General features: G+C 45.4%; 1 protein-coding gene across 2 annotated transcripts in view; it reads left to right on the forward strand.

Moving 5' to 3' along the window:
- Nucleotides 1–26,669, forward strand: part of LOC135368530 (QRFP-like peptide receptor) — a 248,098-nt gene that overhangs the window by 31,639 nt on the left and 189,790 nt on the right. The window contains exon 1 of one of the 2 annotated variants that reach the window (XM_064601889.1): nt 21,807–22,343. The exons of the other annotated variant lie outside the window; for it this stretch is intronic. Within the exon in view, the coding sequence (XP_064457959.1) occupies nt 21,977–22,343 (367 nt within the window). The 5' untranslated portion in view covers nt 21,807–21,976. Of the gene's footprint in view, nt 1–21,806; nt 22,344–26,669 lie in introns of those variants that run through there. 2 annotated transcript variants of the gene reach the window in all.

Genomic DNA, 26,669 nt, shown 5'->3' on the forward strand with positions numbered 1-26,669 from the left:
TTAGTGCCTACAAATCCGGGTCCTTCCGATTACTTATTATTAAAACTCAGTATGGTACCAATGGAGCTTGTGCGAAAGAGACGGCCATCGCTCAGTTTTGCTTCTCCGTCTTCCTCACGCCATTCTCAATTTTCGTACTTTGTTATTACCGCTCTTTGACTTTAATAATTGGGAGTAGACTTTAACTTTCTTTGGCGGCATGTGGGCCTGTCACTATGACTCCCGAGTAAGCTCAGTGCTTTAGCCGTAGGTCCGTGTCCGATAACATATTCGCCACAGTGCCACATTCCTCACTATCTCCTAGAACGCACGTCGTATTTCACTTTGAATCACCTGCGACATGACATTGATTGTAAAATAAAAAGGGAGACTGCTGCACTTCTCCTAAAACTGCTAGGAGCACCACGTCTTCTAATTTCTTACATTTCCCGTCTGGTTTCGAAAAGCGGAACAGTAGTGTCCCCGGGCGATCAATGGGGATGGCACTTAGTGTACGTCGACGACGAAAGAAGTAAAGGCAAGTGTCCCAGGGTTTCACGTCAAATTCTATTGACTGCACCCGAGCTTTCCCAACCAGCCCTCTTCTTTGAGCTCTTTGAATTTACGGTTTGTGAACATCGCAGCTGGATAATGATATCTGCTAAGTCAGAAAGCACACAGAGATACTAGCGATGCGGTGAAGTTTATTGAAACAAAAACATCGTAATGCCCTGACCCTGTCAATACAATGCCAATGATGAGGACGTCACTTCGGTCAAATTCCTTCCATATTCCGTTCGGCTGCAGTCCTTGAGGATTTCACATGTATCACATCATCCTCACCAGATTTAGCCAAGGGTTTCACCGACCTTGCCGTTGTGATAAAAACCTCACAAATAGCCCCTTCGAAATAGCCCCAGAGAAGAAGGTACAACTTGTTTTATGCTTTTTTTTCTTCTCCACTTTGAACGACTTGGAGAAACAACTCAATTACAAGTGCACTTAGAGCATTGTGTGTGTGTGTGCGTGTGTGCTTGCGTAACCCGGATCCACAAGCGGTCACGTGTAACCAACAACGTATTATGTGTGAGAAAGCGACCGGAAGCCAGTCTCCTTACGAAACTGCCCGTTCTGCATACCAAGTCCGTATTGTCTTCCACTAATGACATTGTGTTTTCTACAGCCGTACAGTCATCACGGTGAATATGCATGTATCTGATTGTGTTGCGCCGGAGGATTTCCCCCCTGCAGAGTGAGACTCTTAGAACACCTGGACAGGTTATTAGTTACGTGCAAGTGAGTATAAGGGCGTATACACTCCCACGCATAGGACACGCTGTTATTTCGCGTACGGCAGCAACGACACTGTATAGCGATCTCTCTATCGATATACTATATATATTTCTCACATAGAAACGAATATTTATGAGGCTATGTAAATATATTCGGCGCATCGAATGGAAACATTCAGAATGCGTGTTGACAAAGTAATGACATATTTAGACAGCTATTTCGACAAGCCAGAGAACGGTTCTTCTGAAAGAGGGGACTCACCTAACCCCCGTTCTCTCTGTAATTACTGTATTTTGTCGGATGCCGACACTTGTATCATATTTTCGCGGGAAAATTACGCAGCTTTTACCGACAACAACCACTCGAACGGAGTGAGCCCCCCCCCCCTTCCAATAAATAAATAAATAAACTATTTTTTGCCTCGCGCGCTTGCACGTGCTGTCGCCGCTTGCGGTCCAGGTAGCGTTAAGGCGCAGCATGTATCACTCGTATAGCTACGGTATACCACGTGATAGTGTTGCCACGTGCCCCCGACTATCGTGCCAGTACGAATAAGCGTTGACTTCAGCGTCTAATTTGGAAGCGGTCTATTTCTTTTTTTGATTGCGTGTTAGCGCCGCGAAGCAACTGTGGCTATGAGCGACGTACAGATGTGGACAGACGGAGAGAGAACAGCAGGAAGGAGTGGGGGACAGGGGGATTAGTATGAGTCCTGGGCCGACTTCAAGAAAAACTGTGCCGACATTCGTCTGGAAAGTCTTCGGAAAACCCAGGAAAAACCTCAGACAGCACAGACGGTGGTAGGATTCGAACCCACCACCTCCCAGTCTACAGCACGACCGGACGCCTGAGCCCACTTGGCCATGCCGCTGGTGCCGGTCTATTTCCTGGGTCGGCCCCCTCACATAATATAGCTGCGGACAAGGACGCCTTCTACTTCCACAGGGAAGCTGAAGTCGCCCACTAATGTTCACACTTTGTGTTGTGGGCGGCTGTACAGATAGTTCAGCTTCAGGGGCGTAAGGCTTGGGGCCGGCTGACCCACGCAAATTCTGTAAATCCGGTGAGAAAAATGACGTAAATGGGGAGGGTGATCCAGAGTGACGATCGCGAAAGTCCTTGCAGTTCCCGGCGTCTATCTAGGCAGCATTCTTCAACGGTTTTGAAATTATGAGCATTTCAATCTCGTGACGCGACCTCACCGGCCATGACAGCCCATACGGAATCGCATTAATAAACGTTCAAATATTCTATATTTTCATCTCGCCGTATGCACAGGTACGTATGTAGGCGCACCCCGGATCAGCGGGGGAAGGGGAAGGAGCGGGGGGAAGTTTTCGTATCGAGATCCCTCCCCCCTTCACCTCGGAGGTCTGATTACGTCACTGTACAGCTTAATTGGTCTCCGAAAGGAGTGTAATCGGAATACACTTTCACCGGAACAGTTCACCAGCATGCACGCGCCCGTCATCCGTTCTTACCCGATCAGAAGGCAGGCCATATATTATTCCGAAAGGCGCTGGATTTCTATAGTAACCGTAAGATGCTATTGTCAGCACTACTGTCTCCGCGATGTGTGTGTATCAGCAATTGTGCTTCACTACCCTCACACCCCATTAAAACAATGTGGCAACATGACGTCCGCTCGCTAAGAGAACTGGGGAGAGGCATAGGGGTTGCTTCCCCTGCGTACACCATGCCACTGCAGTGAAAGCACGCTTCACAGGAGACTACCACGGACGGAAGGACGGACGGACGGACAAGCACGTTGACCGACTTCACACACTGTTTAAACGTCGCGCATCAAGAAGGGCGCCATCACAGCAAAACGCACTGGGGCAAAATCATGCCATTAAGTGTGTTCTTATTTATAATTACCTGATTACACTTCATTTCCGCTCTTCCTACCCGTGTCACCCGTATTGGAACAGCTGGCACATAATACGCGGCGGTACGGTTCTCAGCAGGGTGAATCTCTAGCGGAAGGTTTTATTTCAGAAACACATTATCGCTCGTAAACAACAGATGCGGCAGTTTCGAAATTTCCCACAGATATTATGGCTCGAAGTCGTCTCTTATTGTGAAAGCCAAAACGGCACGTTTTTATAATTATATATGATCGGAAATACGACATTCGGCGGCTTTCATCTGTTACTTGTTTCGCTCAGCTGGCATGGCTCTCATTACGCGCAATAAGTAAATGGAGATGCGAGACAGCGGAAGCGGTATTCGCTACAAAAACATCCACTCGGAACGTTCTTCAGGATAAGTGTTACAAGCGGAAATGTAACGTCTATCACAGGGTCGTCGCCGGTGCGGTAGAAAGTGACAAGTCGGTACGCTATGTCACACAACTGGAGTGTTGTCACTGGCCAGCGGCATAGCCCAGTCGATGCAGCTTTAGGGATACCTCCAATGTCATGCTGAAGGTTAGGAGGTGGTAGGTTCGTAGCCCACCTGGGGATGGTAGACCACGTGTCATATGTCATCGAATCGGCTGTCGATATTACTAGGCGCAAAGTGCGCTTCCGTCTGCTGCACTTTGAAAATTCGCGCGCATTTGATGACAAGTGAGTGGTGTGTCGCATATACATAACATTCTTGAGTAAACATAAACAAGCCCCCGCCGCAACATCCGGTGCCACGAAGTCTTCCGGTCCTTCCGCGACTAAGGACGCTCGGAACCAGCCGCCATGCAGAATTATATCTTTCGCTTTCCTAATTTGTCCAAAAACGGGAGGCGTACGCCTTTTTGTGGCAGTTTGAATTGCCACAGAAACGCCTATACGCGACCCTATCTCTCCTCAAATCAGGACACAAGTTCAATTTCTCCATGGTTTTCTTTTAAATAATCAAATCAAATCAAATCATCTCCTCAAATCAGAAGCGATAACTGTATCAATCGGCACAGTGGTTGGCGCAGAGCGTGTTTGCTGCCTTTCTGGCACCAAACCGGAAGCGGTAAAAAACGGCATGTATTGAATTCCCCGCTTGCAGTGGTACGGCACTCCCTCTCCTCGCTTAATAGTAGCGTGGGACGCCTACACTCTTAAAAATGAGGGGGGGGGGGGTAATGGCAGGATCGGCTCGCCGTTGTTAGCCACGCAGAAGTGGGCGTCGTCACGACTATAGGAAAAAAAAAAAAATAAAAGGAAGACGGATGGAGGATAGAGGATGAAGGGCGGAGATGCGCAGAGGGTGCATGAGTTCGTCGGGAAAAGTAAAGTGTTAGATGGGTCGTTGAGCAAGACCTGCCTCCTGCAGAAAACTGAACTTCACCGCATAGCACGCTCCTAGCCAACCATCACCCCGAGTGACATCGTTATTTCCCCGGATTTGTTGAAAACGGGGGCGTACCCCTTTGTTCGTGGTATTATGCGGTTCATAATTGCCACAGAAATGGCGTGCGCACACCGTTTCCATCAGATCAAGGGAAAGAACGTTGTCATTTGCGAGGATGGTTGGCTAGGAGCGTGCTGTGCAGTGAAAAGCTCTGTTCTTAGAGTGTACATCCACCCTCCATGTCAAACTCGAGCTTAGCAAGACTTTCATGCAAGGCTATCAACGCGATTGTTTTCCCGAGGCAAGCGACACCAGCACCACAAGAGAAACACATCTCACTCCATTTCAGCACAGCTTGTTGTCTCGTGCATCAACCCTGACAGCTTCCGCCGGGGGAAACGAGACAACGTGAAAGCCACGCCATCGAAATCGCAGCAGGTGCCTGGGACACTATCAAGGAGTGCAATGTACACACAGTACTTTTCTCGCTAAAACCTGGCACACTCCTTTCCCCTTCGTGTAGACACAGTCGCTATATAGACAATGAGGATCCGTTCCCCCGTTTTTCTTCCAAGAATGGCGTTTACGTCCTTGTTTTCGTCCGTTTTCGTCTGTGCACCTCTCTTCTGAAGAAAACGGCGTAGTTATAATGCAGGACATGCGCGCGGTAGACATATTGCACGAAACATTCTGCGATAAAAAATGCATTGGCAGACACGAGTTGGAACATTCCGCGCAAACTGTCTCGACCAGAGGTGTATTATTGACGCTCACGGCGAAATATTCGCGGAAATTCGAAAGTGCGTTAGCGTATGGGAGAAAGAAACGTTCTGCTTTTAATGGTTCTGTGGACGTGTGTGGTTTAAGGAGTTGACAGTATCTACAGGTTGATAAATATTTAGACTGCAGCGTGTCGGTGAATATGTGTAGCATAGCCGTGTTCTAGGACATGGGACGTGCGAACGAATTAAAAAAAAGGACATACGAAACTCCATTCCCGAAGGAGGCTACGTTGCTTTGTTGGTTCTCACTTTAATGCATCACCCCGTTACGTGTGCTCGTGCGTTGAGATTTACTTGAAAGCTGCGAAGGTCTGACCACGACATTCTTGAGACAGAACTTTACCATACATCGCGTTAGAGAACCGTGTAGAATGGTACGGTTGCTGCTTCCGGATTTTCCTGTTAAAGTGATATGCGTATGAGCCCTTTTGTGACGACTTCCGTGGTGCACAATTAATCGAGGCAATGTTTACACCACGCACGTTTTCAACAAATTAAAAGACAATGATTCTGAGCAACAACATCCCCGTGCTCGTTATGTATAATGATGTTCTTTGTTCAGGCTGTATTGTGCCACAGGAGCAAGATGGACCCCGAAAATTCGAAGGTTGCGCTTCAGATGCTATACTCTGAATATTGTGCCGCCCCTCTTCAGAGTATAAATCCCGTAACTTCCACGATCTCAAATAAAGAGATGTTTAACACTTTTCTTACCGCGCCCATACAGCGTCGATCATCGGTGGTCGACTGCTCTCGAGCGGTGCTACTCGGCCTCCAAAGCAGATATGGACAAGTGGTGACATTTGGTGGATACTGTATACACTACAGAATGAGTTTCGTTTACACTTTTAGCTTTTCCTCGTGGTGGTGATGATTTATGAAGCTGGCTCTGCGCCCAGGACGCAGTGTGTGATATTTTATCTTGGTCGCGGCATCGCGTTCCTGCCGGTACAGCTCCGGTCAGCCTTAATAGTAACATTGGAAAAAATTCGTTCTCATTTCCCAGCGCGATAACAGCCACCCTGGAGGCACTGGGGGGAATGTTAAGTGAACAAAATCCTTGCGTTAAGCTAACAGAACAATTTTGTTCAATTAAGATTTCCTCATGCCCACAAGGGTTGCTGTAATCGCGTTCGGGAACGAGACCACCTTTTTTCCAGTGTTAGTATTAAGGTTGACCGGAGCTGTACCTCTGTAAAGCATATTCGGGTTCGATTTCGTTTATTAGAATGCAAATAACGACTCTGAAGGTGTTAGGTAATCAGATTTTTTTCCCTCTGAATGTATAAATATGTATAACTTGCATATTATTGCTATTCTTCCTGTGTCAAAAGGAATCGGGAGGAGTTGAAAAGCGGTGAAATAGCAAAATGTGGTACAAAAACAGGGAAGTTGAGCAAGAAAGTAATGTTTGCTTCAGAATTATGACGTTCATTTCTGTTTTACTGCTTCTATGAACTCTGTCACTCAGTTACATAAACGACGTGAGTGTTGACGTTATTTTGCACAACTCATGAACTTCTTGGTCCAAAGTGTTTATATTTGCAGATATTATTTTTGACAAAATTTGCCTCATTTTGTATATTCTGGAACTTGTAGATAGATATTTTTGTTCAAGATACATGGCGTATCTTCATGAGTTTTCTGCTGTATGCACAGATTTTTTTTTGTTTCAAAATTAATTTTGGAAATACATAGACAGTTTTGTTTCTGAAACTTACATCTTTCGATAGGGCATTCATTTGGCTACATTTTCCTATATAGCAACATATTTTAAAATGATACTGTCAGTCACAAAAAATATATTTGTCAAACCACCCAAAAATGTCAATTTTTTGCGTGAAGAGGATTCAGGGGAATATTGCAGATGCGGGAGTAAACTTCTTTCGCGCATTCAGATTTCAGGCATCATGGGCAATCTCTCCCGTGAAATCATGAGCACGATGCGGATGGATGCGCCGAACTCCCGTTTCTAATAATGGCAAAGGTATCCTGGCTGAATTTTTTTTAAAGGTCCGTGTTAGCGCCGCGATGCAACTGTGTTTATAAGGGGCGTACAGATGTGGACAGGTGGAGAGAGGACCGCAGGAAGGAGGGGGACACGGGGGGGGTTAGTATGCGTCCTGGGCCGACTTCAAGGGGAACTGTGCCGACTTTCGTCTGAAAAGTCTAGAGAAAAACCCAGGGAAAAACCCAGACAGCGCAGCCGGTGCGGGAATTCGGACCCGCGTCACCTCCCAGTCTGGGCGTAGACGCAGGGGTCATCCTAACCTCTCTATGCCTATAATATACTACTCCACTCTACTATACTATAATACAGCATACTCACGTACTGGAATTGAAACTCGCATTGTAATGCCGCAGATGCCGGCATGACAGATATAGGAAGAAAAGAAATGAAAAAAAAAAAAAAGACGAAGCGTAACAGCCCTAGGTTTTTATGGTGCAACAGTTGCGATAACGTATACAGCCTTCATTCAGACACAGGCGAATTTTGTGAATTCTGCTAAATTCAGTTCCAGGGCACGCGGGAGACGGTCCCAACTGAATTATAGAAGCCCTCAATCGCATAACAGCAAACTAGGTTCAGAAAAAGAAGACGAGATGGCCGACTCACCACACTATATAGAGAGAAACCTGGCAGAACGTTGTCTTCCCTTATTTCTCCAACGCAAACCGTATGTCGCCAGAATTTTACCGAGAGTTGTGCGCGTGTGGCGGTTATGTGCCGCTACGCAAGCTACGTTTAACAATGCCGTGTGCCGCTTCCCCCTCTTTCCGCTGCGTGTTCTGCATATCTTCCTTTCCAAGGACCACCATTCTATGCAACCGATGAAGGTCTATATGATTGTCTATATCTGTTTGGTTGTGTCGTCATGTCGTGTTTATCATTGTGTTTGTCGTGTTTGTCATGGTTGTGTTTCATGTCGTGTGTTCCCAACTGAGGAGGAAATAACTGCACGTTTTTTGTAACACGCACACGCACAGCCAAGCTTTAATGGCTGTATGGCTTTCTTGCGTTGACATATGTATCATTCTTTCATCAAATAAATTAAAGCTGTGCGAATAGTAATTTTAAAACCGAACCGTATACTAAGCGAATAATTCAGCACCATATGTTCAGCATATGTATATGGGGTGACAAACCATTTAAAACTAAAACGTTGAAAAATAAATCTATTAAAAATCCAACTTCCAAAATAAGCTCTGAAAAATAAACTTCGCAAAATGCGTCAAATAAGTATTTCAAATTCCATCCTTTCTAATTGGTGGACAGTCTAATAACAACAGCAACAGCAACAACAATAACTGACGGAAAAGTAATGATGACATGGCATGTTTCCCAGTGGTAGCCACGGGACCCTACCCCACTTGAAAGAGGTTAAGGGTGACCGCGAAGCGAAGACAGGTCGAAGCTCTGTTTAGAGCTCTTCGAGGAGGCCAGCCGAAGCTTTCCACGTCCACGTCGGAAAATAGTGCTCTCTTCACTGTTGGAATGAGCATTCATCTGAGAACGACAATTTCGCTCTACTGGAAGTGGGTTGTGTGCACATTCTCCGTGACTACGCCCTTCGTATATATGTATATTTGTATTTCTACTCTAAAGGAGAACAGCAAAGAAGGGGACGGATACGAAGCGTCAGCTAGCTTGAACCCACGTGTAGCTGTCCATGCATCCACCACTTTCACTTGCCATGACTACGTAGGCAACATGTCCCTGAGTGTGGGGAGAAAACAACGGAACAAACAAAGAAACGTACAACACTAATCCCTTTATGCCATGAGGCCTTCCAGGGTATATAAGAATGGGATTGTTCCACTAGCTCAACTCAGGAATCTGTGTGTGTTATTCTTGTATTCATACGCGTCGTCGTCTAACCCTCAAACTGGATATTTCGAATTCGATTTCCTCAACTACGATTGGAAGAAACAATAATGTGGATTTCGTTTACCCGCTAGGGCTAACTATGATTTAATTTCCCAATGTGGATTTGAGCGTGGATTCTTAAATGGTTTATTTGAGCAGATGGATTTTGACGGGTGGAATTTTAAGCGTGATATTTTCAGGTTTTATTTTTAAGTGTTTATTTCAGCATACATCCGTGTATAAGATATGTGCATGGGGATCTTCGGATGCAGCTTCGTTTTCTGCCCTCTCTTTTGGTGTTTTTGGGCTTATCAGAGCAACTTTGGAGCCATTGGAATATTATTCCACTTGGAATAGACAGACATTCGACTCGGTATTCGAATCGGATACGCAATATCCTTACGTGGATCATTCAACATTACGTACAAACGACGTCCATTCTAAGGCGTCGCGGATCTTTGGATTTTTATATAAACATCGTTCATATATGACGAAGCATGTACTAATGATACTTTACTACGCTCTAATTTATTCTCACTTAATTTACTGTATTCTCGTATGGGTTACCACGAGTAAATCAAACCTTGACGCGTTATACAGGGTGTTTATTTTTAGCCTTTCCAGAATTTTTATTTAAAAAAAACTATCAGAGCAGCATTAGATGCCGTTTGCTCAGTCGAGTTCTACAGCCAGTCGGACATCCTCTCGAAGAAAGTGTGCAACTACAAGATGACTAATTACCTGAAATTCGTTAATTATCTTGTTAATTAGGGGATTTCGGGCAAAAGCGAGGTGACAGATGGAGAGATATCCTAATTGCAAGCCATTTCACATTTAACAAATCCTGAAACACGCACGTGCGTTAAAATATCGATCCCGACTTTCGATATGCAAATGAGCCCGAACTTCACTGTCGATGTCTCAGAAAACTGTACGTATGCTTAACTTCGTTTCTTAGTTTATTAGTACCTTGGTTTCTGAGGCGCCTTAGTTTATTAATGTGTTCTCAACGAATCACATGTTGCTACTTGTTGCCTGTCATATATATGTGGGAACGCCGCTTTTTTTCGCTGTTCCCTCCACAATTTCATTGTTGTTACTGTTCAAATAGATAAAAAAAATCACTTTCGTATTCGGAAAATCCCAATACTCGCACAAGCCCTAGAACCAAATGCACCCAATGACACCAATTAGCCGTAATAGTGTCTTCACTTGGTCATCTCCGTCGAGAGTGGAGAAACCACTAGGCTCATAATGCGTGCATATTAAACCACTTGCATTTGGCATTGTTGACGACTTCGAGTAAAGATTCTTTAATTTCGAAACAGAGATGTTCGGACTGCTGGGCTCACAGTAACGAACCACCGGAACGTGTTAATGATCAATTGTCTTGGCTTCTGTCTGAAAATTCACAGGTAAAGCAAAGGACCTACAAAGCATGCACCAACAAGTAAAATAACACACACACACATCGCGCACATGCACATAAATCGCGCGAAAACAACTTCCGCTATGGAATAGCTCGTAAACACTCGTCGGATCGGTGCAGCGAACTAGCCAGTGGACTGTCGCAAAGGCGGTGCTCCGCTTTCTGCGTGGTTCGGGCCTCCTGGGCTCTCCCGGTGAGCCGCCCTCTTTTTTATTTTTTATTTACAGCAAGCCGGCGTGTTGCTTGGCTGACCTTTCCCCTTTTTTCTTCTTTCAATCCGCCGATAACTCCCCCCCCCCCCATAAACACATTTTCTTATGGCACATTGAAAAAAAACAACAACAAGAAACAAAACAAAATTGAGACGTGTGGCTAAAGATTATCCATCACTCCTGCAACACTTGAACATTACTTGAACTCCATTACAACATTATAACTTTGCACTACAGTTGGAGATTCTTTTTAAGTGCTTTCCACTCTCGCCCTTCGAGATGTCGATGGTCCATTAATCTCGTTATAGCAGTCCGCTTATGAGCAATCTACTGGCGAGCGACATTTTTGAAGACGAAGTTGCAACACGACTCCTAGTTGCTCCTACGCGAGGAAAGAGGCAGATCTCAGAGATAAAAGAAAAAGAAATAAATAAAGGAAAAGAATGAAATTTCATGCTACATATCGGTTGTTGAATATCTAGAAGCAGACAATGCTTTGTCAGAAGAATGTGCGGGGATATTCGAACAATGGATGAGAGGAGAAAATTAAAGTGAAAAGGTAAGAGTTGAAAGGAAATCCAAAGGAGCCGACGAAAAGGAAGACTTAATAACCATCAGAACTGGCGGAAACTCGAGCACGAACTCATGAAATAGGGAACAGGGAATAGATCAATATAAGCCCTCTCGGATGGATGGACTGTTCGTCTCATGCGAACAGTACGTGTAGTGTAGAATCTGCAGGAAATTAGATTGCCACTGGTGGCTTCCGCACATGAAAGGCAACCCGAGTGCTTTGGCTTCTTGGCCGGCCACAGAGGCTGGTTACGAAACTTACGATTCTATACCGGGGAAGTAGTGTGCTCACCCACTAGATTTACCAAAGAGATTATGGTATGCACTGAGACGAAAGAGGGAACCGATATAGGGAAACAGAGCGAGACACTGCCAATAGACCTCTACCCGAGAAAAGTCATCATGACGTTGGTAGACAGACTGAAACCGAAACAAATCTGAAGGAGAGGGCTGGGTCCCACGAATGGGCACATGTTCGATGCCTCCTATTGAAAGACTGAAGGTCGCGTGCCATTCAGGGACCATCGTAATCCCACAGACAGACAGTTGCGTTGACAGACGCGTTGGTATAGACTGGACGCGCTATGACGTCATACCTCTCACGGCTAGAAATTAATCTTATGATACTTCCGCGTCACATAGAGAAATAATGTTTTGGTGACACACGTGACTTGCAATTACATGAATTTCGTCGGATCCTATAAAGACATGAGATTTGGTCGGTGTGATCCTCGAGCACCTTTTGGAAGTCGTCTGCTCTCACCGCTGCAAAAGTGCGCGAGAGGAGATGATTTCTTTATCGAATCACGGGTCTGCCACCATATCGTCGTAGCGGATATCGCTGTTGCCAATACAAATCGCGGTATGCTGTCGCTATTTTTATCAACTTTATTCGTTTATTTGATAACCGTGACGATTCTGGACGAGCGAATTCACAGTATTACGTTTTCAGCAATGAGGAATCGAATGGTACGCTTTGTAGATGGGCCAGGGTGTACGAGACCGTCCCTTTAACAATAATTGGGATATGGCGTGCTGGACCGTTGTTTATGGTGCCCGTGCCAGAGTGGTTGCTCTCTGCTCGACTCTTCCAGTCTCCGAGTGTTGATACGTACACGACATGCTCGATACGTTAAAGCTCGTGAGGTGACTTTTCCAACCTCTTTGTAAAACCGGTGGCCTTTCCCGTGAGCAACGATGGAACCTTACTTAGTGAAGCGCAAAAGAGAATAATAACTAAGCCATAATGGTTGCAACCACTGTTGCCTGGCTGCCATCCTATCATATTAGGACCCTTTAGGTACCATGAAATAAATAAACAAATCATATATAGTCAGGTAACGTGGCAGCTATAACATCTCCCAATCACCAAATAGACCTCTCGTACCCACAAAAAAAAAAAAGAAAGAAAGAAAAAATCTAACACGTAACGAAAGAAGGTAACGATAGGTCCAAAGTGAAACTGAAACTTTAAAAGTACGACTCGATTTCAAACTTGAACCGAAACGAGAAGCTCAACGCAATAAGTTATTGAAACAAAGACAAATTTGACCCACCGATAGGTCAGAAGAAGTCTGAACAAATAGCTTGCGGGAAGAAAGATGAGAGGAAATGGTTCGAAAGAAATGAAGTGCTCTATATTACTATCTCCATCTCCTTTTCTGGTTTTCATGCAGCCTCCTGCTGTCACCACTGTTTGTTGAGCGCCGAGCACTGAGAAGTTTGTGCGCAAACTTCTATATCTGTGCGACCATGCTAAAAGGTCCAAGAGAGTTCTTAATGTCAATCATTTGCCACCGACGTCTGTAACGTTCTTACCGAGTACGTGCAAAGCAACCGAAAATTGCGTTTGTTTCCTGAGGTGTCTGAAAGGCATTCGGCGTCTTGTACGTGTCAATATGCTTGCCTCGTCTTACCGTTTCTTTCAATACGTTCTTCAAAAACCGTCCGCATTGTACGTCCTTTTTGCGCATTGTTCATTGCGTTTCAAACAACTGACAAAACTTCCACGGATTCGCTTTTCCTTCGAGCATAACGAGGTGATAAAAAATCAATCTGGTTGACACCCATAAACATTCGTTTAGCACCCCTGTATGCGTATATGTGCCGGAAGCCCGGAACACATTGGCTGTCTTAGGCGAGCGCTTTGGTGAGGAGTGATGCGAACACAGTGCTATCCACAGGGAAGTCAAGCCTCCATCAAAGCTTCTTAGTTTACATCTTATGGTCGATGCAGTCTCGCACCAAGTTCGCAGCCTGAAATATCCAATAGTCATTATAACGCAACTGTACTAGTGAGCTGTACTAATTAAAAGACAACCGTACTGATGACAATAACGAAAATTAAGGAAATAGGCTGATGACGCATTCAACGAAATGACGTTTGTCCACCAGATGGCCTGCATCCACGCCATAGTGGTTAAATATGCACGTGAATGCAGGCCTACGAGTATTAATATAATTTATTTTAAACGATTTATTTCGGAACGATTTATTTTAGCGCGATTTATTTTGGACGTATTTTGGATCTATTTCGGTCACCTCCCCAGGCCTATGCCTATCCCACACTCTTAAAATATGCATGCATGGTCGGTAAAATATGCATTCTTACATCCACTGTAACAGTGGATGTAAGAATGCAAGTACATATCACAGGACGCAAGTGCATATTCCTTGCGTTTATAGCCTCCTAAACATGTTTTACTTATTTTTTTTACTCTGCACTCTAAGGAAAAAGGGAGTAATTTTATTCCTTTTGGGGACTAAATGCATTTCACAAAAAATTCTCCCTTTAGGGAGTAAATGATGGGACTAAATGAATGTCAGAATGTGGGCTGCATTTCACGCTCTGTTCTAAGAGTCCCAGGTACATAATTTGTGTGCATGCATGAAAATACTTTGAATTAAACCGTCAACCGTCATATATCGAGTGATATAAAATCTTGCGATCTTGGGCACAATTTGCGAAGTAAAAAGCGCTAACTCTTTCTTACTCTGTGTTGGTGGAAAATTGCTAAATTGACTAATTGGCTAATAATTGCTAAGTTATACAGTCTTATGACATCAAATTGACCAAGAGCACATATTTAAGTAGAGTGTTGCATTCGGAAGACCATTTGCGAAGTTCAGTGCCAATCTGCAGTCCTGGGGAGTAAATTTCTGGGTTAGGGGACTAAAATGGGGAGAAATTGCAATCTATAGGGGACTAGAAGCTGCAATTACTCTCCATTTGACTCTTTTTTTTTTCTTTCTTATGGGATAGACATATAGGCCTGCATTCACAGGCAGCCCTGGTCAGTAACAGACATCATGGCGCCGACTTACCTAAGGACTCTTCCGTCGTCGCGTCTCGCGCACAAAAGCTCTTGAGCAGACAGCGTACCCGTATACCCAGGAAACGCCTCGTAAATGAAAGTGATCGGCCAAGAATCACATCCGCTTCCGCAACAAGGCAGCGTAAGCTTCCAGGAAAGCTGGGATAATCCAGAACCTTACATCTTAGTGAGCATTTCGGCAGACTTAGTCCTGCATGTTCCTCGCTGTAGCTGCCATATCTTCTTGCAGGAAGGATTCTGTTGGAGAGGCGATTGTCTGTTGTACTACAACGACGACAACAGGGCGGTTGTGATGGGACGAAATGTGGCTTGGTGGCAAAACATTTCCACGGTGAAGTTGACGGGGTTGGTACGTTTTACCGTGTGGGGGCGCGCGTGTCGGATATTGATATCTATTTCCTTCTGAACGTTGATTAGAATGCTTTTTTTCTCATGCAAACGCGTCTGTGGTCACACACACAGGTGTGTGTGTGTGTGTGTATGTGTGTGGTGTGTGTGTGTGAGAGAGAGAGAGAGGAAAACATGTTGGAGGGGATGTGAAGAGAGCGAGTGTGTTTCCAATTTACAGTCACTGGATTGGGACCCAATCAAGTGACTTTAGTCCAGTTCGTTGTATGAGGCCCCTTGGGAAGGCATCGGAAAGCATTGCCAGTGTAGCGTAGTGCTTATCACACTCGACCGGGAATCGAGAGGGGCACGGTTCGATTCCCGACGCTGTATATGGCTTTTTCGACTACTGTCATATTTCGATCTCTCAAGCACGAAGCCGTACAAGAGCCTTACGGACAAGAACCTTACGTTACGGACACCCTCACTCCTGTATAAAATGCCGCCGACGAACTCCCCCCAATTGCACAACTTGTTGCGCGGACATTGAGCACTATCTATTATACTGCAACTGGTATCTCTCTCAACGACTCGTCCTCCAACGCCACTTGCGATAACTTGGTACACCCCAACGTCTCTTTCACCACTCTGCTCGGCGCAGTCCTGCACCACCAGGGGGCGGTTACGACTGCCCTCTTGAGCTTTCTTGATGGCTCCGGCCTCTTGACCAGCCTCTAAGGCCCCCTCTCCCCTTTTTTTTGTTTTCTTCTTTTGTTTAAGGAATAGCAAATTGGTCTACGCCTGCCTTTCCTCCCTTTCTTTTTTCAAGAAACATATTCCCCTCTTACGTTTTCATTTTTTTCTTCTAATCTAATCTAATCTAATCTTATAGCCATGCTTAGGAGTTTTGTCTAATTCCGGGATTAGTTCGTTCGTAAACTTAAATATAGTCACTTCGAAGGAGTGGTGCACGAATACCGTGCTGTTGCTCAGACAGCAAACTTGCTGTGGCTTCATGTGCGAGTCAACATATTTTCGCCTTTGGAATGCATGCATCACTATGATCAGCGTGAATTAGTGCGCAGTATTTTATTGTGTGCTACATTATATACCTGATGGATCCTGCACGAAAGCTCTAAGAAAGCACTCACTCACGGAAGCTGACGCGAATACTGAGTACAGCCCAACAGGCAGCCCCGTTAGAGCTCTGCTGCATCTTTTCAAGGATCTTATACGGGTCTTCTAGAGTCTTATACGAGGATCTTATACGATTATATATTGCATGCACACAATATGAGGTTGATGTGGTGACTATTATCCGCCACTGATCTTGACATCCCCATTCAAGCCCGAACTCAATATTCCAGATAAGATCCTCTTCGTTTACACCGAAGAAGAGCTCATCAACGAACCATTCCGGCCATCTAAGTATAGCCTATTGTAATGGCACTTGCGAAACCTCCTTGAAGCGGTGCGAGCACTGTGTTTAACGGTGACATCTCGAAACTCAGACAGAGCGCAAACACTGCACTCACAGCCCTGGCATTGGCCCTCTGACTTCGCACTCCCTTAGCTTCATTCTCCGCACACAGATGAGAGACCGTGCCTAATCCTTATTTTCCTAATCAGCGAGAACGTCCTTTCGTCACACAGATGGAACGTGCCTCGGTTGGAATTCATTTCGTCAAATGTGATTAATTAAACGTTTAAAGTCGTAAGGTCATTAAAAGAGAAATGCAAGTTGAGCGTATATCGGGGAAACTGGCTGATTACCTGCATTTGTACCGAGTCTTTCGTAACACGCTCTATGTGATGGTAACGTGGCTATCGCTGTTAGAAAAATATACATTTTAAGGTATAAACGACCAGTGTAATGACTTGTACCTTATGAGGTATAACCTTATACCTTCAGTAAAAGTATAAAATTTTATGTCTCCTGGCAACGCATAACAACCGCAGGAGACTGTGCCAACTCTTCATACGTACATTGACAATTGTTCTCTTGTCGACCATCCTCGGCCCTTGGGACACCGCGGCCGACTCCAGGGCGGCCTTACGTCACGTGGTCGACTTCTTTGAAGCGACAGGCCTAAAGGACTCACTATGACCCCAGCAGCGCCCTCGGACACTCCCACCACCACGATCACGTCCAGCATCGTCATCGCCACTTCGATCATTCCCGTCATCTCTCATCGTCATCACTGATCATTGTCACCACTCATGTTAGACCCCTAGCTATGGGGTAGCGTTCCACTCCTAGAGTGGAAAACCTCCCCACTTCATCATCACAATATATATGTTGTTGTTGTTGTTGTTCTCTTGTGTACCGACTCTTGTGAACTTTTCCTCCCACGACTAGTGCCGCTTCCTCAGGAAGTCGCTGAGAAGGCGTGTTAGCTTAGCTCAATTGGTAGAGCCCTGGACCGGCAATCCAGATGATGTGGGTTCGACTCCTACAGCTGGCTAACCTTTTCAGTGACTTTCATCTTTCATCGTTAATTCCCCATAGAGTTACGGAGAAGCTGCGTGACCAGGAAGCTATCAAGGGACCGTGGTCATAGGATATGCGCATAGGAACGTGTAAGACAGCCCCTATATAGGACGGCGAAGAGCAGCAACTCGACGTGACATCGATTCCACAAGTGCACGGAAAGGGGGCGGCTTTATTTGCAGCAAAGGGAAGGGTAAGATACGCTTGCTCATCGTGAAACCTCACTCTGGTGAAGAATAGGAGCCGCTGCGCAGTTGTCGATGGATCCATTGTTGTACGGCCACCGGGAAACACGACACCTTGGATGCATGGTGAATACCGGTGAATACCGAGTATAGGGGAGCGGATGCGAGGAATGGCGCACCTCCATTCGTTAATATGTTTGGCTAGGAGTGTGGTATGCGGTGAAGTTTAGAGCCCTGCACCATCCGCGGATGGAAGCGGATATCCGCGGATTCGGGTGAAAATTAAGCACTTTCTGCGGTGTGCGGATCGGATGCGGATGCGAAGGCAACGGATCGGTAGCGGATCGGTAGCGGATATACCGCGTGCTGTAATCTTTCCACCAGCAATTTATTTGTATTGCGCGCCGACAGCGAGCGCATGCTCCGGTACACCTTTGACCGTGCACGGCCAAGACGAGAGAGGAGGCATTCTGGCGTCTCGAACCAAGCGAGCACCGGCGAGGTAGCGTTCCACGCGTTCCAGAAGTCTCTCTATATCGCGTTTGTTGAACGGTTGTTGAAAGGTTTTACTTTGCTTGTCGTCGAGAGTCCTTCCGTGAGACCACGGAGGCATCCGAAATGATACCAACATGCGGTATTTACGCATCATTCGAAACATGCGGATCGGATGCGGATGGTGCGTTTTGTTCAGCGGATCGGATGCGGATGTAAACTGTTGTGTATGCTGCGGATCGGATGCGGATAACGTGTGCGCGGATGCGGGTCGGATGCGGATGCCAAAAATCTCATCCTCGCAGGGCTCTAGTGAAGTTAATTTCTAAGAGTGTTTGCTTTACATGAGCTGATGCGTCATAAATTTGTTTACAGGGCCTTTGTACCGCCATCTACTAGATTATAACGACCATGTCATAGGCACCCTTTCCCAGCGCCGCATTTGGAAGCTAAAGCGGTGGCGCTACTCATCGGCCCGGTTATTGCTTCCTCAACTTCTACAATACTTTGTACTTCAACTTACCTTAATATTTTTCTACAAGCGGTGGATATTCCACGGAAGATGTTTCATTCTAAAGTTATCAGATTATCATCATCATTCTACGCGTTTTGCTGTTGCTGTCGTCTGCTACGGTAGTCGTACGTCCGCTTCTGCGCGTTCAAAGTTCAAATTTCTATTGTCCAATCATGATGTAGATCTCGCGGGCCGATGAATAGCGCCCCTAGTGGATCGTGCGGACACCCCTCATAGGGGTTGCCGATTATGACATGGTCGTTATAATCTAGTAGGTCGTGCTTTGTAATAGTGTTGGTGCTAGACGACAGGTGTAACGCACACATTGTAAGCAGTGCAAAATTGTACGAAAATCTCGCTCCCAGACGCGGTTAAAGTTAGGAGGCTGCAACTTGACGGAGTAAAGCCAGCGGGGAGGGTTCATGAAAAACGCAAACCTTCTCGCGCGAAGACGGGTCTTGGCGCAGACTTGCACAAGTCAAGATGCGGCTCCAAATCAAGTCACATCTGTGAATTCGGGGGTAAGTACGGCCTCTCGACCAGGCACGCACAACGAACGTGCTCCGACTCCAGGCGAGCCTTTAGCGCGGACCCGTAAGATGGAGGCTGAACATCACCTCACTCCGAAACATGAAAAATATTCTATTCTGACCGGAATTTTCGCGAAAGAGTACCCAAACCCTTCCCAAAACGAGCAAAGCCTTACTTGCTCTTGTTATGTGTTTGCTCCGTGACTACCTTGAGCACCGTCTCTTTTCGCTAGGGGAGCAGGAATTCCTGCGTCAGTGGTCTAATCGGTGCATATGCGTGAAGTATGGGCGCGTTGCTCTGAGGCACCTCGTTTTCTAACAAGGGATGGAGACTATGTAAATGTGTAAGTAATCACAACCAGTTCTTCAGTCGAATTTTGCCTGATTTGTGTATACATACGAATGGGAGATTGTACATATTTTGTAGCAGCTTGACATACTTGTAACGATGGTTTGCTCGTAGAACATTTACGTTGTTACTGTGTTAGTTATAAAAGCAAGTGTAATCTGGGCAGTTACTTGTGTAATTAGATAATTATGTTAAGATATTCTGAACAGCCTAACACGAATGAAATATTTGGATATCTCAATCAACCAATCATTCGAAATATATGCCATAACGTGCAAAACGTGCATTTATGTGTATCATGGAACACTTCTACTCGACCCCAAACCAAGACCAAAAGCGTTGTTTCATCGTCCACGTACGAAACGATATTGAGAAAAAAGAGTGAGAGAGAGACGAAAGAAAAGAAAAGAAACAGCGCTCTGGTCGACCACTGCGCTGCCCTCGGTTGGTGATAGTACCCTCCATGAAGTATTTCCAGAACCCAAGTGACACCATAGAATGAGGAATGTTGAATGCCCGCACAACTTCAGAAATTGAATGTCCCTGCCCTCTGGCATCCACTGTCCTCCTCCCTCTGAATTCCAACAATTCACATCGCCTCGCCATGAGCAGCCCAGGCGCTGTTCAAAGGGAGTGACCCACGCGACGTCCATGTCAAAGGCGCCACCGTTACGAAAGCAGACTCTCCTAGCTTTGCCTTTCATAGTGCTACCCTTTGGCTTTTTGGAACTACAGTGTATCTAAACACGTAAATGATGTACCTCATTGTCACTTTGTCCTGCTGTACACATTGTGGTGCCGCCTCATCTTTATATGCAGCGCACGCTCTGCGGTGAAAGCGTCCATAGCATACTGTATTTGTTGTTGTTGTCACATCGCTGAGAAATTAAGTTTGTCCGCTAAAGCATCCATTTGGGCCTGTTGGTACAATTCCCTTGACGATAAAAGCGCTAAAAACACGAACACAGACCACACAAGTGCTATATGCTGTGTCGTCTGTGTTCGTCTTTTTAGCGCTTTCATCTTCGAGACAAATTAATTTTGTCCTCTTCTCGTTCTTCACCACAGTTCACGCCGCATAAGCAAAGGTTGACACACGCTTACTAAGAGAGAGAGATAGAGGGCGAATTCAAGGTGAGAGAGTTTTATTTTGAAGTCGTACAACAACAGTGACGTTCTTTTGGCCTGACTCACACGACCGTTCGTCGTCCGTGTGCTTCAAAAACAGAACCTAAGGGCATTCGATCCCCATAGGTTCCAATGGGTCCGTTGTGCCTCCATTAAAAACACGGACACGAAAACCGTTCGTGTGAAACCGGCCTTAATCAAACGTAATACCACATTCATAACATAATATGTTCATGATACGGTTAGAGGTATCCGGTGACAGAGACAAAGAACGCACATTTCTTACCCCCTCCTAGCCTACCCCTACCCCCTTTTATCCCTTCCCCGAGCAACGTGCAGACCGCTCGAATCCCTACGTCACCCCCACCCCCCACCCCTCCTAGCGGCGCGCTGGTGAGGAAGTTTGCGACTAACAACTCTGCTATAACTAGTGAACATACTTCATTTTTATATTGTACATATCATTTCCTGCAAAGTGTCGTGTATCTAACAATATTATACTAAAAAAGGCAAATAAAATCAGCGTGGAAAAAAGGGTATCAAGGAAAGAGGAGGAAATGACGCACGCGCAGTGCCCCGTCGTCAACTCGAGAGTGCGCTCTGCGTACCCATTGAGTTTTCGGGCACCACGCGGTTCGCAGTCGGAGCCGCAGTCCGTTGCCGAACGTTGATTGCGAAGGAAGTACGCTGTGGTCGGCACTGTTTTTGGCTGTTGCTGTGGAACGAACAACCCAGTGTCGTCAGCGGAAGCTTTGTGGGCTACAGCTGTCATCATCTCCTCGGTTGATTTGTGCAAACGGGGGAACAAACTAACCGCATCGGAGTAGCGTTGGTGACCGACTATCGAAAGTTTTAAAAACTTTTGTCGACCCGTAGTTATCACTTATTCTGGCTTAGTGCTTTGCGACATCCGTTTTGTTCAAGAACCTTCGAGATTTTGAGTGAAATTTCGTAACTTTTTGCGCGTTGGACGAGGCAGCGGAAATTTAATCTTAAAAACCAAACCGCTTCGATAAGATGCTGGTATAATTCTTTTAACAACAGCCTCAATTGTTTTTCTTTTCTTGTTATTTTTTAATGCTCAGTTCTCGGCAGCTACAATATCGCTCCGATGAAGAATAAAGCAGTTTGTTCTCAAAACACTTGCGGTTGACAAGTTTCTCCGCAAACTTTGAACCCATACTGGAATCGGAAGAGAATCCCGGCCATGGAGGATATCACGGAGCTGAATTGCTCGGAAACTTTTTGGGAGCCTCTCATTTTCAACTTCAACTTTAGCAACTCTTCGTTTGTTAGCATAGACGACTTGGACTCCTTGTTCACTTGGAAGTTATACGTCAAGACGACGGTGTATCTGGTGACTATCATTGCAGCCCTGGTGGGCAATTTGGGTGTCATTGTGACGGTGGTTACCAACAGAGTGATGCGGACTACCATTAACTATTACCTGCTCAACCTCGCCGTCGCGGACGCGCTGATTTGTATATTTTGTATGTGGGTGCACTTCGTAAACAGCTTCTCTAACACGTACGTGCTGGGATCCTTTATGTGCCGCGTCGAAGGATTCGCCAAAAGTAAGCGAACTTCACTTGATTTCCTGTTTTGGGGTGACTGGTGATGCCAAAAGTGTGCAAACTTCGGACGCGGGGCTTGATCTGGAAATTTCGGTTTTTGACAACCGGATAAGTGAATTGCATGCATCATCGCAAAAAAAAAATTGGGTGGGTATGTGTGTGGGTGTGTGTGTGTGGGGGGGGAAGGTCATCATTACAGCTATATCGTACAGAAAAAAAAAATGGGGGTGTCTGGTGGGGGTGGGGTCTGGATAAATCGCTGATCGAAACAATCTTAACATTTGAATCTTTGAACTGCAGTGTTGAAAGCTGTGCTGAATCTATTCTTTGCTCTCTTTCACGTGTTCATTTTTTTCTCCGTCACCTGAGCATTGACCCCATACCGACCCCTATAATCAACTGCAAGCGTACTGCAGAAGCCATCTCTCCGTGTTTTCCCCCTATATCCAATGAAATTCAATCGAACGAATAAATTACAACAAAGCTTAGGCTTTGCGAGTGCTTGAGAAAGTATAAGACTCAGTGTGGGACTGCCGCACCTAACTTCGGGACTGTGTGGGTTGCTTTATTTATTTGTTTACATATATATATTCGATGTGCCCTGGGGGGAGAGCAAGGTGGGATACGATAGACACATGCATTCCATTATATATGCATATACAAATGTATATAAAACAACGACAACGTAGAACGTGAAGAAAAACAATGTGCAAGTTTCCGGCGTCGCAGAATGAAAAATAACAAAGACGGTTAAGAGCATCAACTGTTTACTATATAGTATACTTCTTCACGTCTTCAGGTTTGAGGACCTGTTACAAGTGGTGAAGGATATATAAAACAAGTCACATGGTACAAGAGAAAGGGGCGAGGGTAAAGGAAAATACACATTGCGTTTTGCTTTTGTTTATATTTGTATTGCATTTGTTTGTATTTCTCCTAACCCTCACCCTTTTCTCTTGTGCCATGTGACTTGTTTTTGATATATTCACCACTTGTAACAGGTTCTCAAACTGAACAAGCGCAGCATACTGCACGAAAGTCTTGTTTTTAATGTGTATGTAGTAAACAGTTGATGCTCTTAGCCGTCTTTGTTAAACAACAACTACTAGGTAACAAAGAAATTGCAGTAATACAGCAGAATTGGTCTACCATTAATCGCATGGCTAACACTCGAATGTTGTTGCGTGATAGCATTACGGAACTGCTCGGGGTTGATTAGAGCTACAATGTACTCGGGGAAGGAGTTGCAGCTTTATGGATATGTTTATTAAACAGTACACTCTGACCATGGAAGTAACTATAAGTAATGGACACTAATGCTCATAGTGTAATGTAACTAACAGTCCCGTCAGCATTAGGGTAGTGGGCCACAAGCCCACAACTCAGTTGGCGAATTTCCCCATTCATCATCATCAGTGTATTTTGTTGTTGTTGTTGAAATGTAACTAAATCGCTGTTCTCTTCAAACGCAGTGAAGTTTCTGTTTTTGTCCTCGTATACTTCTAGCAGAACATGAATTAACAATAAAATGAAACGGACAGGTTTCATTTTATACCTATATACATTTTGTTTTATACCTATATCCAAAAAATATAATTACGATTAACTAGGTTTACATGCAAAAACAATGAGCCCCAGGGGCAGCAGTTTTTGAGCATTATTAGAACTCAAGGGAATATAGGATGCTCCAGTATATATAAGATAGAGCACTTAGCTAAAACAATATTATATTGAACGACTGCCATAAATGGTGTGTAAAAACTGTTTGCTTATCCGAAACAGGTACGGACGCAACAGTAACAAGAGATCAGTTCGGTTGAAAATTAATTAGCCAGGAGACACGGGCAAAAAGAAAAAGGACAGGCACAGTATGGACACACTTTTGTGAATACTGTCGTCAGAAGGCCCTTTGCTGCATAACGAGCCCATTCAGCGTCGAATTTTCTGAAATTATCAAAATGGCAAGACAACAGTTAATCACAAGCCTCGGCTGACAGAGGTAGAGCTTTGTGCGGGGCATTAAAAGGTTCAAAAGGGAAAGTGAAAAGATTGAAGCAAAAAGCCTCAGGTCTGGGAGAGCCATTATTTCCGCCAGCTTAGTCGCAAATTATGCACTCAAGGCCAACCGAAGTGCAGTTCATAAACTAATTCTAAAAGCGAAAAAAGAAAGACAGTGCAAGGGGACAACAATGGGGTGAAAAACGAGACAAACACGGCACTGTTCTTATCCGATAAGGTGATGAACTTTCTGATGACCTAAGTGCTGCCCGGCAGTTCTGGAATGTTCGACAGGAGTATGCTCTTAAAAATGAACTTCACCATATAGCACGCTCCTAGCCAACTATCATCTCGAATGATATCGTTATCAACCTTGATTTGTTGAAAACGGGAGGCGTACGCCTTTTTTTATGACACTTATGCTGTTCATAATAGCCACAAAAAAGGCGTACGCCTCCCATTTTCGAACACGCTTCGAACGCCTCCCATTTTCGAACGAACATGTTCTAACGGGTGGGTAGACCCACTCGTTAGGCAAACGATCTAATTTGATCGTAACGGGACCGAGAGATTACGCCCCAGTCACTTTAACGAAAAGAGCGCGTCATACACCACGTGCTCGAGCTCCCGAGTGCCTCGCGCCTCGTTAGATCATGAGCCATGTAGGCGATGAAGCCTGTGAGCACGTGAACACATTCGTAAGGCAGACGACACCGTCGGTCGTTACGCGAGCAAGAGATTACGCCTTTGTCCCGTTAACGAAAAAAGCGCGTCACGTGAAACCTGTCACGTGTGCGTGTTAACGAGAGCTCCGCCCCTCGTTGCGAACGATGGAAGTGATTAACACCCTGCAGATAACGATATCATTCGAGATTATGGTTGGCTAGGAGCGTGCTATGCGGTGAAGTTCATTTCTAAGAGTGTAGGAAGGGAGAGGCTATTTCTGTGTTATAAGCGGCGATGCTTCGCAAATCAAAGCCTTTGGTTGGCAGCCAGTGTTTGTCTCGTTTTTCGTACCTTTCGTCGTCCCCTTGCACAGTTTTTTTTTATTTATCGTTTTTAGTACGGATCATCAACTCGCCCGGATTTTAACTTTATCTCAAAAACTAACACCGTAACAATCGAAGAACCGAGAAAAAAGAATTAGTGAGAGACAGTATCAGAAAGGGGCAGTGAGGCCCTCGTTTCTGTCTCTTGGCGCAAAAGTCTGAGTCATCTCCTAATGGTTGTGACAAAGCGTCTATCCTAGCGACGCCCTCAAGTCAAGAACGCTTATTTTTCATTACAAGTGGTCGTATGTATGACACACGTGCCATAGCGAACAAGCCAATCAACATATCTTTCTGCTTCGCATGAGTCGAGGTGACTCCGTGCCTCAGGGAACTCCACATATTTCATAGTTAGAAGAGTTCGCCCGCATTTCTCCGACACAGCAGCCACATCAAAAGAGAATCCAAAGCGCGCTAAAGCTGTGCCTCCATCAGTGATCACGGCCCATAACGTTTCATGAACCTCGCAGCGGAAAAGATAAAGAAGCAAAGAGGAAATAAAAGTAAAGAGTAAGGAACAGTGCAAGAATAAGGACCGTGAGCTCGACGCGCCATGAGCTGCGCGGGAATAAAACCGTCGTAATGGCAGAGCGAAAGTCAGGCGGACGCAACTCGGTTACAACGCAGAAGGAAGAAATCTGAATGCAGTGTTAAAGGGACACTGAAGTGTAAATATTTGTCCTCGCGAAATGAAAGGTGTCGTTACCTTAAATGCAACACAAAAGGAACAGAATTGACCCGTTGCGTCGTTCTTGATTTAAGAGCGAGGGAAACCACTTTCCCTCTTCTCTCTTTCTTAAGAGGCGCGACATTGCGGGGCGGCCTCCTATTGGTCTCCGCAAACGACTTCGCTCGATGATTGGACAGCCTTTCTGCACCGGCGCTTGAAGCAGGTCCTCGAAACGAAACACGCTCAGAGACAACCGGACGTACCGAAAGCGGTTCAATGTCACTTGTGCACTCTTTATTCATAGGTCGTCAGAGCCTATCAAAGCGGCTTTGGAGCGCGCGAACTTTAAATACAACGATAACGATCGCTATGTGAAAGTTAAAGACCGGGGCCCAGGTGGCGCATGTGTGTCTTCTTGCGATGCTTTGCATCTGTACCTGTGTTCAACCTAAGAGCGGCACAAAATGTAGTCCGTCAATCCTAACGGAGTGGTTCAGCCGGAGAAATTGTACAGCAGCGCCACCAGGTACCGCCTTCTAGGCTCTTATAGTTTCGGTATCGGCGCACTACTCGTTGCGTCGCAAAGTGATGCGGCTAGCTATTGCAGCC

The sequence above is a fragment of the Ornithodoros turicata genome, chromosome 9 (assembly GCF_037126465.1).
Source record: "Ornithodoros turicata isolate Travis chromosome 9, ASM3712646v1, whole genome shotgun sequence".
In the NCBI taxonomy this organism is placed as follows: Eukaryota; Metazoa; Arthropoda; class Arachnida; order Ixodida; family Argasidae; genus Ornithodoros; species Ornithodoros turicata.